Source organism: Melitaea cinxia, chromosome 27, assembly GCF_905220565.1.
Source record: "Melitaea cinxia chromosome 27, ilMelCinx1.1, whole genome shotgun sequence".
Lineage (NCBI taxonomy): Eukaryota > Metazoa > Arthropoda > Insecta > Lepidoptera > Nymphalidae > Melitaea > Melitaea cinxia.
The window spans coordinates 954,261-968,556 of NC_059420.1; the positions used below are offsets into that span (position 1 = coordinate 954,261).

The window sequence follows — 14,296 nt, forward strand, 5'->3', positions numbered from 1 at the left end:
CATTGCAAACTAACTAGATGGCGCTGGAACGGAAATCTAAAAATTAGCTTGCCAAAGAAGTTTCACTTCTGAAGTGTGTAATTTTTCTTTAATAAATATACACAGAAATAATACATATATAAATACAAATAGCACACTCAAGACTCAGGCGGGAATCGAACCCGCAACTAGCGGAGTAAGCGGCCATTACAAACTGCGCCAACGGGCTAGTCAATTTAAATTCGTAAAATATCGATTCAAAAGTGAATATTTACTTGACTTTGGTATTTAAACTCTCGTTAAGACGAATATTTCTTAAGTCTCTTGACCTCCGAAGTATCCAGAGTCAACTGTACTTTTATTTACACGATTTAGTCATACATATAACTTACTGATAGACTATCCGATACTTAATCAGCAGATAAATATAAGTAAACTACGTAAAAATATATCACAGTATCTCCATATCGTGTAAGACGGTCAAACTGAGTCTGTATCTCGGCCACGTCATGGTTATGGGGAGAGCGGGTTTGGGAGGCTTGTCGGTGCCGGAGTCGCTATCCTCGGAGTCACTCTCCGCGAGGCGAGAGAGCCCGGCCACTCGCTTGGACATGTCCTGAGCCAGCTCCGGGGGGATATGAACCTGGAAATATAAACAGGTTTCACTTATTAAGAGCGTGGACGCTCGACTCGGGGAGTAAGCTGGTGATTGCGTGACGAGAGCGTTACGAAAAGTGTAATCGAGGGAAGCGAACGGAAGTCGAGAGGGAGATATGAGTTAGATGGAGCTAAAGAAGTTTTACTTCAGTCGTGTGGTCTAAAGCACTATCGTTTTTTTTGCCGTACTATCTTCTCTCCCGTTCAAATATAGCCCGGATCATTTAAGGATAGTTTTGCTTTTATCTGGTGAGAGAATTTTTAATTATTTATTTATTTAGTTTATTTATTTGGACCGACGATCTACGTAAGATTGCCGGTGTAGGCTGGATGAGGATTGCGGAAGACCGGGATGTCTGGCGCGAACTTGGGGAGGCCTATGTCCAGCAGTGGACTGCCATAGGCTGAAGTGATGATGGTGATTTATTTAGTTGCACCGACAAGATAAATATTATCGATTTAAGATCAGCCTCGTAGTTTTTCAGTGTAATGCATGTTTCTGGTTTGTTTTGTTTTTTGTGAATATAGAACTATTATAATTATTGTTATTTGGATATTTAGTAATAATTAGGTTAACTAACTGTTTCTCCATGTAGGAGAAAAATTGGAGCTGAATCCACCACGCTGCTCCAATGCGGGTTGGCGGATATATTCCCTACTATGAGTAATGATCGCTATCAGGTGTACATGATAACAACCGGGACCGACGGCTTAACGTGCTCTCTGAGGCACGGTGGGGAATTCCACAAGGATACACATCCAAACCGTCTACAAATATTTGCACAAATAAAAATATCCATCCCAAGAGGGAATCGAACCCGCAAACCGTTTAAGCGAATACTCGCACCACTGCACCAGGGAGGGTTAAGTAGTAATCACCTGCAACCAGGCCCCCTTGCACGCGTAGGGCCTGTCGGTGCTGACGAAGGCCCCCCCCACGGTGGGGGGCACGAAGGTGACCGCGCGGGGGCCCTGGCGCCACGTGAAGTGGCGCGAGTGGAGCACCCTGCCGCTGGGAATAATAATTACAATACATATTAATACAATTATATATTTTGTACTGTGTGGCTACGGCACTAAAGAATTTAGCCACCCCCTCTCTTCCCGTGGGTGTCGTAAGAGGCGACTAAGGGATAACAAGGTTCCACTACCACCTTGGAACTTAAGAAGCCGACCGGTGGCGGGATAACCATCCAACTGCTGGCTTTGAAATGCACAGGCCGAAGACGGGCAGCAGCGTCTTCGGTGCGACAAAGCCAGTACTGCGGTCACCAACCCGCCTGCCCAGCGTGGTGACTATGGGCAAAACACATGAGTTTACGCCATTTTTGGCACGAACTTGTGGAGGCCTATGTCCAGCAGTGGACTGTATAGGCTGTAATGATTTTTTTTCTGATTTAATGTATTTAACTGCATAAGTAAAAAAAAAAAATATTAGCTTTCTGCACTCCTTCTCTATATTTATACATATAATAAAATGGTAGGAAAGTCAAAACTGTACATTGAATATTTTTTTAAAAGAATACTTGGTGTGTGATCTACAATCGATACCGAATCCAAAATATGGTTTTTAGAATTTTTGTCTGTTTGTCTGTACGTATGTCCGGGATAAACTCAAAAAGTACTGCATGGATTTACTTCAAATTTGGCACGAATATTATTAAGAAGTCGGGTCAACATATAGGCTACAAATTATTACGCTATCACCTACGGAGAACGAGCAGTGAACCTTTATTTCATCAACGCATTCTGTAACAACGTGTAATCTAACGACGCATATTTGAATGTTGTTGTTATTATGTTAATAACCATGCTATAAGCTAGCTTAACACTATAAATAAAGACGGCCGCTAGTAAACTATAAGTGTGCTAAATTTCATACTCCTCCGTCCGCGCAAGTTAGGGGTACAAAGTTTTTGCTTCACATATAATATATATATAGATAGACTGGCAGTGATTCAAAAGAAGAATTTAATTAGACATATATTTGATGTGAACTAAATTAGTCAGTATCCCACGGCTGGGCAAAGGTGTATATCCGTGTTGGAAAAAGAGTCGGAATCCACCAAGCTGCCCCACTGTGGCTTAGTGGATAATTTTATTTTATCATAAGTAACAATTACTATTAAGGTAAATTATTGCAGTGTTTATGCTAATAACAAGTAGTGAAGGGAATGTGAAGCGTACTCGAAACATCCATAAAAACATACACCCAGAAAATAGAAGTAAATACAGTCTGCTCCGAACGTACATCAAACCCACGACAGCTTGTATTTAAGCTACTTCTCGCTCAGAACACATCAGTTATACATGGCTTATTTATAGGGCAAAATCAAATAATTATACAGATTTTATTTAAGCATCAAGAATATTTCAAGTTAAAAGTGTGTCACAGCACTCACTCGATGGCCAGGGGCAACAGGCTGGCTCCCTCAGCGTTCAACATTATGTGGACTCCGTTCAAATACTCTATATCCTGTTCCCCACGCCAGGAACCCTGCAATTATAGTATTTTAAAGTCTATTAGAGAGACAAAGAGAGAGATAATGACAGATGAAACAAAAACAGTTTTTGTCTGAGAAGAAATTGAAAATAAATAACTAATAAATAAATACATTTGTTATACACACACGGTCCTCTGTTAGACTTAAAGAGTGTGTTTAGGTAACGGACGACTGACATAACAAATTTATAAATGCACATATGTATATATATATATATATATATATATAAATTTCGTGTCACGATGTATGTGGGCGATTAATTCCGTAACAACTGAACCAATTTTTATCAAATTTTGTATGTATTATAAACATTTTTGAATATCATATCAAAAATTGACCGCTCCAGCGGGGATCGAACCCGCGTCTCCGACGTACCGTGTCGGCGCTCTAGCCAATTAAGCTATGGAACGATATACCCGCTAGAGCGAAATTTTTGATAATATGATGATTTTTATATTCGGTTTAAGCGAACCGTGGCGCCGTCTATAGTGAGTTCTTTACAGAGACCCGTAACTATTCAAAGTTTCATATTACAATGAAAATCTTTGACAGGGGACGACACCGTGCTATTTTTAATATGTACGATTTTATTTTTGTGTTACCCACACATTAGGAATTATAAACTATTATAACTATATTATAAACATTAGGAATTGTAATATGAAACTTTGAATAGTTACGGGTTTCTGTTAAGAACTCACTATAGACGGCCTCCACAAGTTCGCGAAAAATGTCTTGAACTCATGTGTGTTGCCCATAGTCACCACTCTGGGCAGGTTGGTTGGTGACCGCATTCATTTCCAGCAGTTGGGTAACACAAGTTGTGGATAACGCTATTTGACGGATGACGGTATCCGGCAGTAAACAGTTATTGATTCATTATTCGTTTATACCATCGAATGTTACGATATTTATGAGATGTTTCTAATCGCATATATTAGTTTTAAAGTTGTAGTTTATCAATTGAAGAGAAGCAGGTCCTACTGGCTAATTCTACTTCCCACTGTCAATGTATATTTGTATCGTCATCCGTCAAACAGGTTACTGTACTTATTACTGTACTATACTTATTTTTTTTACCTGCATTATCTCCGATACCTGGGGCAGCGCTTTTTCAATGCTGGTCATCTCGAAGCTGTCCGTTGACATGTTGTGACCTGTTGGTGTCAATGATTACATATAAAAAACTACATAATATGGATAAATTTTGAGAAACACTAAATTATTGGTTGGTATCCATTTAACAATCGATTTTCATATAAGTAAAATCGAATGAACGAATGAACCCTATTTGGTTCCGATAGATGACGTTATTTGATTCGTTTATCTACCATTTGATGTGGTATTAGCCTTTCTGTGCCTATCTAGACAGTCGATCTGAAGGAATAAGCTCCAGTCGTGCGTCGGAGCTGACACACACACACTTTTTATGACATGTGTTTATAAGTATTAATGATATTTTGTTTGTAATTATTTGGACATACTAGCTATGCCCGCAGCTTTGCCCGCGTTGAAATTTGTGTGTCACAAAGTTTTCTCGGCAAACTTCCAGTGAAACTCTCATAAAAATCGGCTTAGCCGTTCCGAAAACCTTCCTCTTGCCAATTGTCCAATGGTGAAACCGCGTGAAAATCCGTTCTGTAGATTTTGAGCGAATCGATCACATACAATTTTGGGGACTTTGTTTTATAAATACACTAACTGTTGCCCGCGACTACGTCCGCGTGGTTATGAAGATATGCATTACTATTAAGATGTTTAACGCAAATTATTTTTTTATTTCAGTCACTTGAAATGCTTATCACTCTGAGTAACTTTTTCAAAGGCACAATTTAGTATAATTTAATAGTTATATTTATAAAACCTCTCTATGCACCACATTTTTAGTTTCATTTTCAGGCTGTATATATTTCATACAAACTATCAACCCCAATTAAACCCCCTTAGCGGTGGAATACCGTAAAATCCGTTCTTAGCGGACGTCTGCTAACTATAATCTACCTCCCTGCCAAATTTTATCTTTGTCCAAACTGGATGGATGGACCATTCAGTTTTTGAGTTCTCATCATCTAAAGAGCGTACATTTTAAATTTCAAGTCTCTTACTTCAAAAACATAGGACTTTCATACAAACTTGCAACCCCCGTTTTACCCCCTTAGGGGTCAAGTTTCGTAAAATCCGTCTACGTAAGCGGATGTCTACGTCTTATAAGGAGCCTACCTGCTAAATTTCAAGTTTGTAGGTCTTATAGTTTCGGAGATTTCGTGATGAGTGACCTTTCGCTTTTATATATAAACTAGCTGTGCCCGCGTTGAAATCAGTGTGTCACAAACTTTTCCCGGCAAATTCCAGTGAAACTGTCATTCAAATCGGCTTAGCCGTTCCCTACTACACCTTCCTCTTGAATCGCATGAAAATGCGTTCAGTAGAACTTGAGGCAATCGATCACATACACTTTTGGGGACTTTGTTTTATAATACACTAACTGTTGCCCGCGACTACGTCAGCGTGTTTATGAAGATATGGATATTAAGATGTAGGCATTTTTTTTATTTCAGTCACTTGAAATGCTTATTACACTGAGTAACTTTTTAAAAGGCACAATTTAGTATAATTTAATAGTTGTTTTTATAAAATTTCTCTATACACCACATTCTTAGTTTTATTTTCAGGCTGCAGTATAAATAACCTATCGACGAACTTATAATTGCTGTATATGTTTCCTACAAACTATCAACCCCAATTAAACCCCCTTTGCGGTGGAATATCGCAAAATCTCTCTACTCTTCTACTATAATCTACTAACTATAATCTACCTCCCTGCCAAATTTCATCTTTAGCCATCCTAGATGGATGAACCCTCCAGCAGTTTTTGGGTTCTCGTGATAAGTGAGTCAGTGACCTTTCCCATATATATATATATATATATATATATATATATATATATATATATATATATATATATATATATATATATATATATATATATACACACACATGAGTTCACGCATTTTTGGCGCGAACTTGTGGAGGCCTATGTCCAGCAGTGGACTGTATAGGCTGTAATGATGATGATATATATATTATATATAGATTATGATACATTATTATATGATTATATATAGATTACGATACATTATTTATTTGGACAACTCCTCACCATCTATAGAGCATATATTTTAAATTTCAAGTCTCTTACTTCAAAAACATAGGACTTTCATACAAACTTCCAACCCCGTTTTATCCCCTTAGGGGTCGAGTTTCGTGAAATCCGTTCTCAGCGAGTGTCTACGCCCTATAAGGAACTTACCTGCCAAATGTCAAATTTGTAGCTGTCATTATTTCGGAGATTTCGTTATGAGTGAGTCAACCTACCATCCCCCGTTTTAACCCCAAAAGGGAGGTTATTTCTAAAGATACATTATTCGGACACCTTTTCATCATCTATAGAGCTTACATTTTAAATTTCAAGTCTCTTACTTCTAAAACATAGGACTTTCATATAAACTTGCAACCTCCGTTTTACCCCCTTAGGGGTCGAGTTTCGTAAAATCCGTTCTTAGCGGATGTCTACGTCCTATAAGGAGCCTACCTGCCAAATTTCAAGTTTCTAGGTGTTATAGTTTCGAAGATTTCGTGAAGAGTGATCTTTCGCTTTTATATATAATATAGATATAGATATACATCGACCAGTAATACAACGTAGGTAGACGAAAATATAATCAAGTAATACGCGTTATTAAAGATAACTCCTTAACATATCACGATTCACTTCAAATGGGACCACTTGACAAGCATCAGCTTACGATTTTTAAAAAAACGAGCGAAACGTAACTGGCAACGAGAGAAAGATAGAAAGAAAATATCTACCCACACCTCTCTCTTACTCCGTTCGCCTCGCCCGATCACACTTTTCGTAACGTTCTTGTCAAGCGTGCGTAAACAAGTTTTACTTCAAAAATATAGTCAAATCGAGAACCTCATTTTTTGAACAGTACAAACTATGAGGGATAATACAATTCAACAATTACCTTCACTCCCTCTGTCACTCATACAGCTGAGGCCTCTCTGTAGCGTGTCCTTGATCTGCTGTTCCAGTGTCGGTGATAACGGACCCTCTTGATCTTTCGGAGTCTGGAAATTATAATGTCTTTGTTACTAACAAATTGAATACTGTTAATACTCTTACAACAACTAGAACAACAACAACCGTACGGCTCACCTGATGGTAAGCGATTACTGTAGCTTACAGACGTCTGCGACACCAGAAGCATCGCAAGTACGTTGCCGACCCAATCCCCAATCCCCCCTGGAACTCTGGTAACGTTACTCACCAAGAGGAACACAACACTGCTTGAAAGCAGTATTATTTAGCTGTGATCTGCTGTAAGGTCGAGGTACTTTCCCATTCGGGCTGCTCCATATAAATATTATTTAGAGCAGGATATTATTATATAGCTATTATACCGGACCCTACTTCAGTTAAATATCTCTTAGTAATTTTATAATAAATATTTGAAAATGAATAAATTTTTCAAATATATTATTAGGATGGACTATCCACTCGAAAAATAAATTACAATTTTTCTGTTATAAAAATACTAGCTTTTACCCGCGGCATCGCTTGTATGTTTTTTTAAAATAAAAAGTATCCTATGTTACTTCTAATACCTCCAAGAATATGCGTACAAAGTTTCATGATGATTGGTTAAGTAGTTTTCGCGTGAAAGCGTAACAAATAAACTTAGTCACATTTATAATATTAAATATATTAGAGATTAGGGATATCTCTAGTTTCTCAAATAATTATATTTAATGTAAAAAGTAAAATTTCTCTGACTACAAGTTGGTCATAATTTAGATAAAAACAAAATGACACCAACTTAATTCAAATAGCCTACAAAAACACCATCGAATCATCATTTTACAAATAAAATTTTTAATTATTGTTAAAAATGTCTGCAGAGAAGAATCGGCAAGAAACTTAAATTCAGAGATGGTCGCTTTTCAAACACTTTACGAACATACGGAACATATACGGTCATGAATACGGAACGAAAACGGTACTTTGGCGCGGCGTCCGGAGGTTGGCAGCACTGTCGCGCTAATCTGTCAAGATGACAAGAAATGTCGCATGATTGAGAAGCAATTTGTGATTAATTATAACGAAAATAGCACGTAGTCTGACGACGTAGTTTCTTCGCTTGATTATCTCACTGTTCGCCCACATGTCTGAAAATGTTTTGAATAACGCTGTCTTCGACATATTTATTACCAGCTGATCAGACAAGCGTCGTTCTGCCATACGGATGGCGACACCATTATCACCTAGGAGTACAAAAAAGCCTACCATTTATTTTCGGACCTATCTATACGAAGGTTCTCGGGTACGCGTCACTTAACCCCTAAACGTCTGGACCGATTTAGTTGTAATGTCTCGTGTACATTAGGGGGTACATCCTATCCAGGAGGTGGCGCTGCGGCCGGTGTGTACCTGGGGCGCCAGCGTCCCCCAGCGGACGCGCGCGCTCACCCCAGCCAGGTCCGCCGCCCCCGCCCCCGCCCTCGCGCCCGCCCCACAGCCCCGCGCCGACGCCCGCCGCGCCGCCCTGGACACCAACCACGACCCACCGCATCTGTGGACACCGGGCTGTAATAAGTAAACGCCTTACACTCGACGGCCCCCCATAGGATTTACTCCCCCAAACGCCCAGACCTTCCTTCTGAGTCTTCCCACCGTGCCTCGAAAAGCAAGTTAAGCCGACAGTCCGGTTATTATGTATGTATACCTTATAGCAATCGTTATTCATAGTAGGTCAACAAAAAAGGGACATCGACTAAATTTTATTGCGAAAAAACGCTCAAAGGAGAGTTAAAATAAGGAATGAAATATTGTGTATATATACTCATTAAACGCAGACAACGTCGCGCATTCAAATATAAAAATTAACATTAGTTAGTTTACCACACAGGTTCCACTCACTTAGGGTCCTCGCTGATCATCTTCAGCACTTCAAAACCGGAACCCCGCTGGGCTGCCCGGAGCTCTCTACTGGTACAGCCTACCATCTGTAATATAAAATCATTTATTTGATAACTTTATTTTTATAGTTTATATAGAGGAGTGCCAAATGCTATTTTTTTTTAAACTATGCTTAAAAGTATATTAAAGCAATTAAAAAAAAAAACATTACACACACTACCATGTATTTGACACACACACGCATATTATACTATTACCAAAGTCTGCAATCAAATTGAAAAATTAAAAAAAAATAAGGTTCTTTATTGTCATTATTTTTTGGTTTTTGGTAATTTAAATTTTTAATTATGGTCAAATTTTGACAATGTCTGTGCAGAGGGTTTTTAAAAGACTCGATAATGTTACTGTGAGCAGTTCAAGTGCATTGAAATATAAATTAGCATTCACCGTCACCATTGACCGTATTTCCAAAACACTGAACCAAATATATTGGCACGTCTGATTATTACTGATGTTTAACCTGATACTTCAAAACACACGTACCCACATACGGTAATATAATCACTCTATAGCAATGTAGAGCAAGCAATTTACATACACACATAAACAATTCAAAAATCCTACTCGAATAGTCCTTTGTATTAGTCCTTAGTATCATATAACTTTATAGGTATAAGCTTATTAGATCACACATATACACATACATGCAATGCAAAAAATTTCATCATTACATTACAGCCTATACAGTCCACCGCTGGACATAGGCCTCCACAAGTTTACACCAAAAATAAGGTGAACTCATGTGTTTTGCCCATAGTCACCACGCTGGGCAGGCGGGTTGGTGACCGCAGTACTGGCTTTGTCGCACCGAAGACGCTGCTGCCCGTCTTCGGCCTGTGTATTTCAAAGCCAGCAGTTGGATGGTTATTCCGTCACCGGTCGGCTTTTTAAGTTCCAAGGTGGTAGCGGAACTGTGTTATCCCTTAGTCGCCTCTTACGACATCCACGGGAAGAGAGGGGGTGGCTATATTCTTTAGTACCGTAGCCACACAGTACGCAGAACGAAAAATTTACGTTTCGGAAATTTTACTACTTACTTTGTGTGGTCTGAAGCATTAGGTTTTTTTTTTATATGCAAATAGCACTTAAGTATTATATTAGTATGTACAGACATATTATTACACAGCATTGAAAATATAATTAAAACCTCACTTGTAAAAAGGTGACGACCCCGTGGGGTGTCCGAGCGATGGGCAGGCCGGGGTCCACCGCCACCAACAAGTGCCTCAAGCGACTGTGGGCCCCGTCCAGTGCCGCGTGCCACGACACGTGGTCGCCTGCCATGAACTTATTACCTGGAATTATAATACAGATTATTTTATTATCAAGTCTTAGTACTTTGTTTTTTTTATACATCAAACTCAGCAAATAAAGTAGGAAAGCATGTTGCCAAATCAACCCCCAATCCCCCCTAGAAGCTCTGGCCATCTTACTTATCATAGGAACACAACACTGCTGAGATCAGTATTACTTAGTTGTGATCTTCAGTAAGGGGTCGAGGTAGTTCCCAGGATCGAGTTTGCTCCCATTTTGAAGATTATCCTCCTGGGGGTAAGGTCGGCAACGAGCTTGCGATGCTTCTGATGTTGCAGACGTCTATAAGCTACGGTAACCGCTTACCATCAGGTGAGACGTACGCTTGTTTACCAACCGAGCTATATAAAAAAATCCTATTCAATCGTTAAGACTCACCTGTAGTAAATATATATCTAGCTAAGGACTGTAACAACGTGGCTGGCCAGAGAGGCGGTTGCCTCTCTTGAGACTCGAGCCTGAACGTCAGCTCCATGCCGTAACCCGACCAGCGTTCTGTGGGATCGGGTTTAGGGTGGACCCGACCGTCCCCGTGGAGGTCTGAGAGACCAAAACTGTAATTGAGAAATGTTATACGTTAAGTAAATGATTTATGGAATGATTGTGTAATCACATTGTTTTTATGTATAATCGCTTCATCAAGCAATTTCATTGATTCTTCTTTCTTTCTCTCTATCTTCTTCTTCTTCTTCTTTAAAGACTATGGCTCAATCAGCTTTTCGCCGATGATTTTGCCAATGACAAGTACTGAAAGTGTATAAGTCCGGTGACGGTCCGTTTTTGACAATACAATAGTGGGATAAGCCGCTTAAGCTGCAGTTAGTTGTAACTTTATCTCTCTCAACAGTTTAATTATTGTTGAGTAAGTCTCAGTGACGTAGCGAGCTTAATTCGCGCCCGGGGCACAATACCTTTTTGAGCCTCCCGCGTCCCCCATTCTAAAATCAGTCATTTTTTATTTTGGCGCCCCGTCGTGAGTAGCGCCTGGGGTATAATGCCCTACCTACCCCCCACTGGTAAGTGTAACAATGTCAAGTGTTTATTAGAATGACCAGATGTTAACAATAAGGCCGTTCTATGACTGTGTAGTAAGGCACAGTGTTTAATTAAGTTGTGTTTTAATTAATACAAAACTAAAAATATATCTAAACCACAGCTTCTCTATATATCTTCGAAAATTGGACACAGCAGCTTGTATCCACATTTTAATCTTGAGCTCGACTAGCCTGTGGGCGCAGTTTGGAGTTGCCCTGCTTTCTGTTCCGCAGGTTGCGGTTTCGATTCCCGCCTGAATCTGGGTGTAATATTTGTAGCTCATGTATTATTTCTATGCACATTTATCAAATCTTGAGCTCTACTAGCCCGTAGGCGCAGTTTGGAGTTGCCCTGCTTTCTGTTCCGGAGGTTGCGGATTCGATTCCCGCCTGAATCTGGGTGTAATATTTGTAGTTCATGTATTATTTCTATGCACATTTATCAAAAAAAAAAAAAAAAAAAATAGCTATAACAGTCGTCTGTTTCCTGTAACACAAGCATTAAGTTGCTTACCATAGGAACAGACATTCATGTGTATGCTATAAGACATTTATTAAAAAAAAAAAACAACATTTTTGACCTTTCTGACATGGTACAACAACACTCGTATCGTACACACAACACTCGTACAACTGAACTCGAAGGTGCGTTAGAAACAATTACCCGAGATACTAACCTTATGTAATGCCAGTGTGGAGGTATGTGTTCGTCTGGTCTTCCCGGGTTCCAGTACATGCTGATATAGTCGAGCGGATCTTGACCTCCCAGCCTGAAAGTTGACAAGTTCATTGACTGTATATCTATGATAATAGTAAGTAACTTATTAATCATTAATGACAGAGTTAAGGATTTTGTTTGTGAATGAAATATTAATGTATTTTAGGAAATGAAAGTCTCATGTACAATATACAAAATAAAATGAGGACTCGGTGACTGTATTTCATGCAAGATATTACTAGTTTTGTACTAAAACACGGTTTATATATTATTTTCAAAAATGTAAATTCTTCTTCGCTTCTTCTCCGCAGAATCTGCAATCCAAATCAGTAGTAGCTTTACTTATATAAATAATTAAAATTTTAATTTGTAAAATGACAGTTCAAAGGTGTTTTTGAATCCAAAAACAAAAAGCAATGTTATACATAACAAGTTCGAAGATACGATATATAAAGATTTTAAGTGGTTGTAATATTATTTACCAGTATTTAAGCCTCGTTGTGACTTGTAGAGGATTCGGCTGGTCCGGGTATACTTTGGAGCAAACATCATACAGAGCCTTTAGTCCTTGAGGCATGAGACGTTCTGAAATATTATACAGATTCCTGTTAATTAAATATATGGCAACATACTGCCCACCTGATGATGGTTACCATAGCCAATGGACAACTGCAACACCAGAAGCACTGCAAGTACCTCGCCGATTATACCTCTGACCTACTGACTACTGCTCATAATAATACTTTCGTAAATTTATTATCAACAAAGATTTTGATTTGAACAGATAAATGTGTAATTTTATACATAAAATTATGTGTATAATCAATAGAGTAGCCTATGTGTTCCCTGGTGGAAAAATTTGTTTCCAAAAACTCTGATATAAAGTCATGAATCTGGACTTTCAGGGAATATCTGACTTTTTCTGTTATAAAGATTTATCTTTTAAAAGTATTATGCAGAGTTATGAAGAATTTTTAGGATTTTTTTTTTTGAAGAAATATTTCAACCAGCGTTCCTTTACTGTTCTGGTTCTACAGCTATCTACGTACCAAGTTTCACTATAAACAGTTCAATAGTTTTTGAAAACATAATAAAAATACATTCTTTTCATTTTCACAAATTTTTGAATTTACAATGTTAGAAGGCTATTTACTACAGTGTGGGACATCCTCCGTCCCGCTGGACCTACGATCTAGGTAAGATTGCGGGGGCAGCTTGATGAGGATTGTGGAAAACCGGGATGTCTGGCGCGACTGGGGAAGCATATGTCCAACAGTGGACTACGATAGTCTGAACTGACTGATTTATAAGTATGTAAAAAAAATGTAAACGTTTAGGAGTTACGGTTAGGTTAGTATTTTTTTTTTTTTTTTTTTTTTTATGTCACTAGGTCGGCAAACAAGCTTACGGCTCACCTGATGGTAAGCGATTACCGTAGCTTATAGACGCCTGCAACACCAGAAGCATCGCAAGCGCGTTGCCGACCCAATCCCCAATCCGCCCAGGAGCTCTGGTCACCTTACTCACCAACAGGAACACAATACTGCTTGAAAACAGTATTATTTTGCTGTGATTTTCTGTAAGGTCGAGGTACTACCCCAGTCGGGCTGCTCCGTATTTTGAGCAGGAAATTCCTGCTGTGCCCTACCTCAGTTAAAGTATTATTAGAATGAATCAAATATGACAATCACCTGTTTGATTCATCTGATTCTCCAGCTGAGGGCCCCCAAGTGCCACACTAGCCCCAGGGTTCATTGTCGCCTGCGCGGACGCAACAAACGCCAACGCACTATTGCGCACAACACCCCCATCGGGCCTGCTTGTGCCAGACATTTAAACTACTTATACTTATTTTTATACTAAAACTTAATTAACGTTTAAAATAAAAATAGCACAATTAAAAACTGTTTACGCATCCGCCATTGGTTTTAACAATCTTCCAGTTGGCATGATTGAGTGTCACTTTTTTTTAAAATTAATGTTGCCAGTATGCTGTCTTGTTATACACCAACTAAAACTAACAGCTACCGGCGACGTAACCAAAGTA

At 39.0% G+C, this 14,296-nt stretch overlaps 1 protein-coding gene across 1 annotated transcript; it reads right to left on the minus strand.

Annotated features, from left to right (window-relative positions):
- Positions 1 to 299: 299 nt before the first annotated feature.
- On the minus strand, positions 300 to 14,179 carry LOC123666724 (suppressor of fused homolog). The gene is made up of 12 exons (XM_045600789.1): positions 13,941 to 14,179; positions 12,732 to 12,834; positions 12,209 to 12,301; positions 10,876 to 11,051; positions 10,336 to 10,478; positions 9,124 to 9,209; positions 8,635 to 8,776; positions 7,181 to 7,274; positions 4,221 to 4,315; positions 3,039 to 3,133; positions 1,516 to 1,648; positions 300 to 622 (listed from the first exon to the last, which is right to left on the minus strand). The coding sequence occupies exons 1-12, from the start codon at positions 14,080 to 14,082 to the stop codon at positions 431 to 433; spliced, it is 1,494 nt and encodes a 497-aa protein (XP_045456745.1). The 5' UTR covers positions 14,083 to 14,179; the 3' UTR covers positions 300 to 430.
- Positions 14,180 to 14,296: the final 117 nt, after the last annotated feature.

Excerpts from the sequence above, each read along its gene's own strand:
- LOC123666724 (XM_045600789.1), bottom strand. The coding sequence starts at position 14,082 with ATGTCTGGCACAAGCAGGCCCGATGGGGGTGTTGTGCGCAATAGTGCG. Across the intron at positions 11,052-12,208 it reads CCACACTGGCATTACATAAG|TTTTGGTCTCTCAGACCTCC; the intron begins GTTAGTATCTCG and ends TCTCAATTACAG. Across the intron at positions 1,649-3,038 it reads CTGTTGCCCCTGGCCATCGA|CGGCAGGGTGCTCCACTCGC; the intron begins GTGAGTGCTGTG and ends TATTATTCCCAG.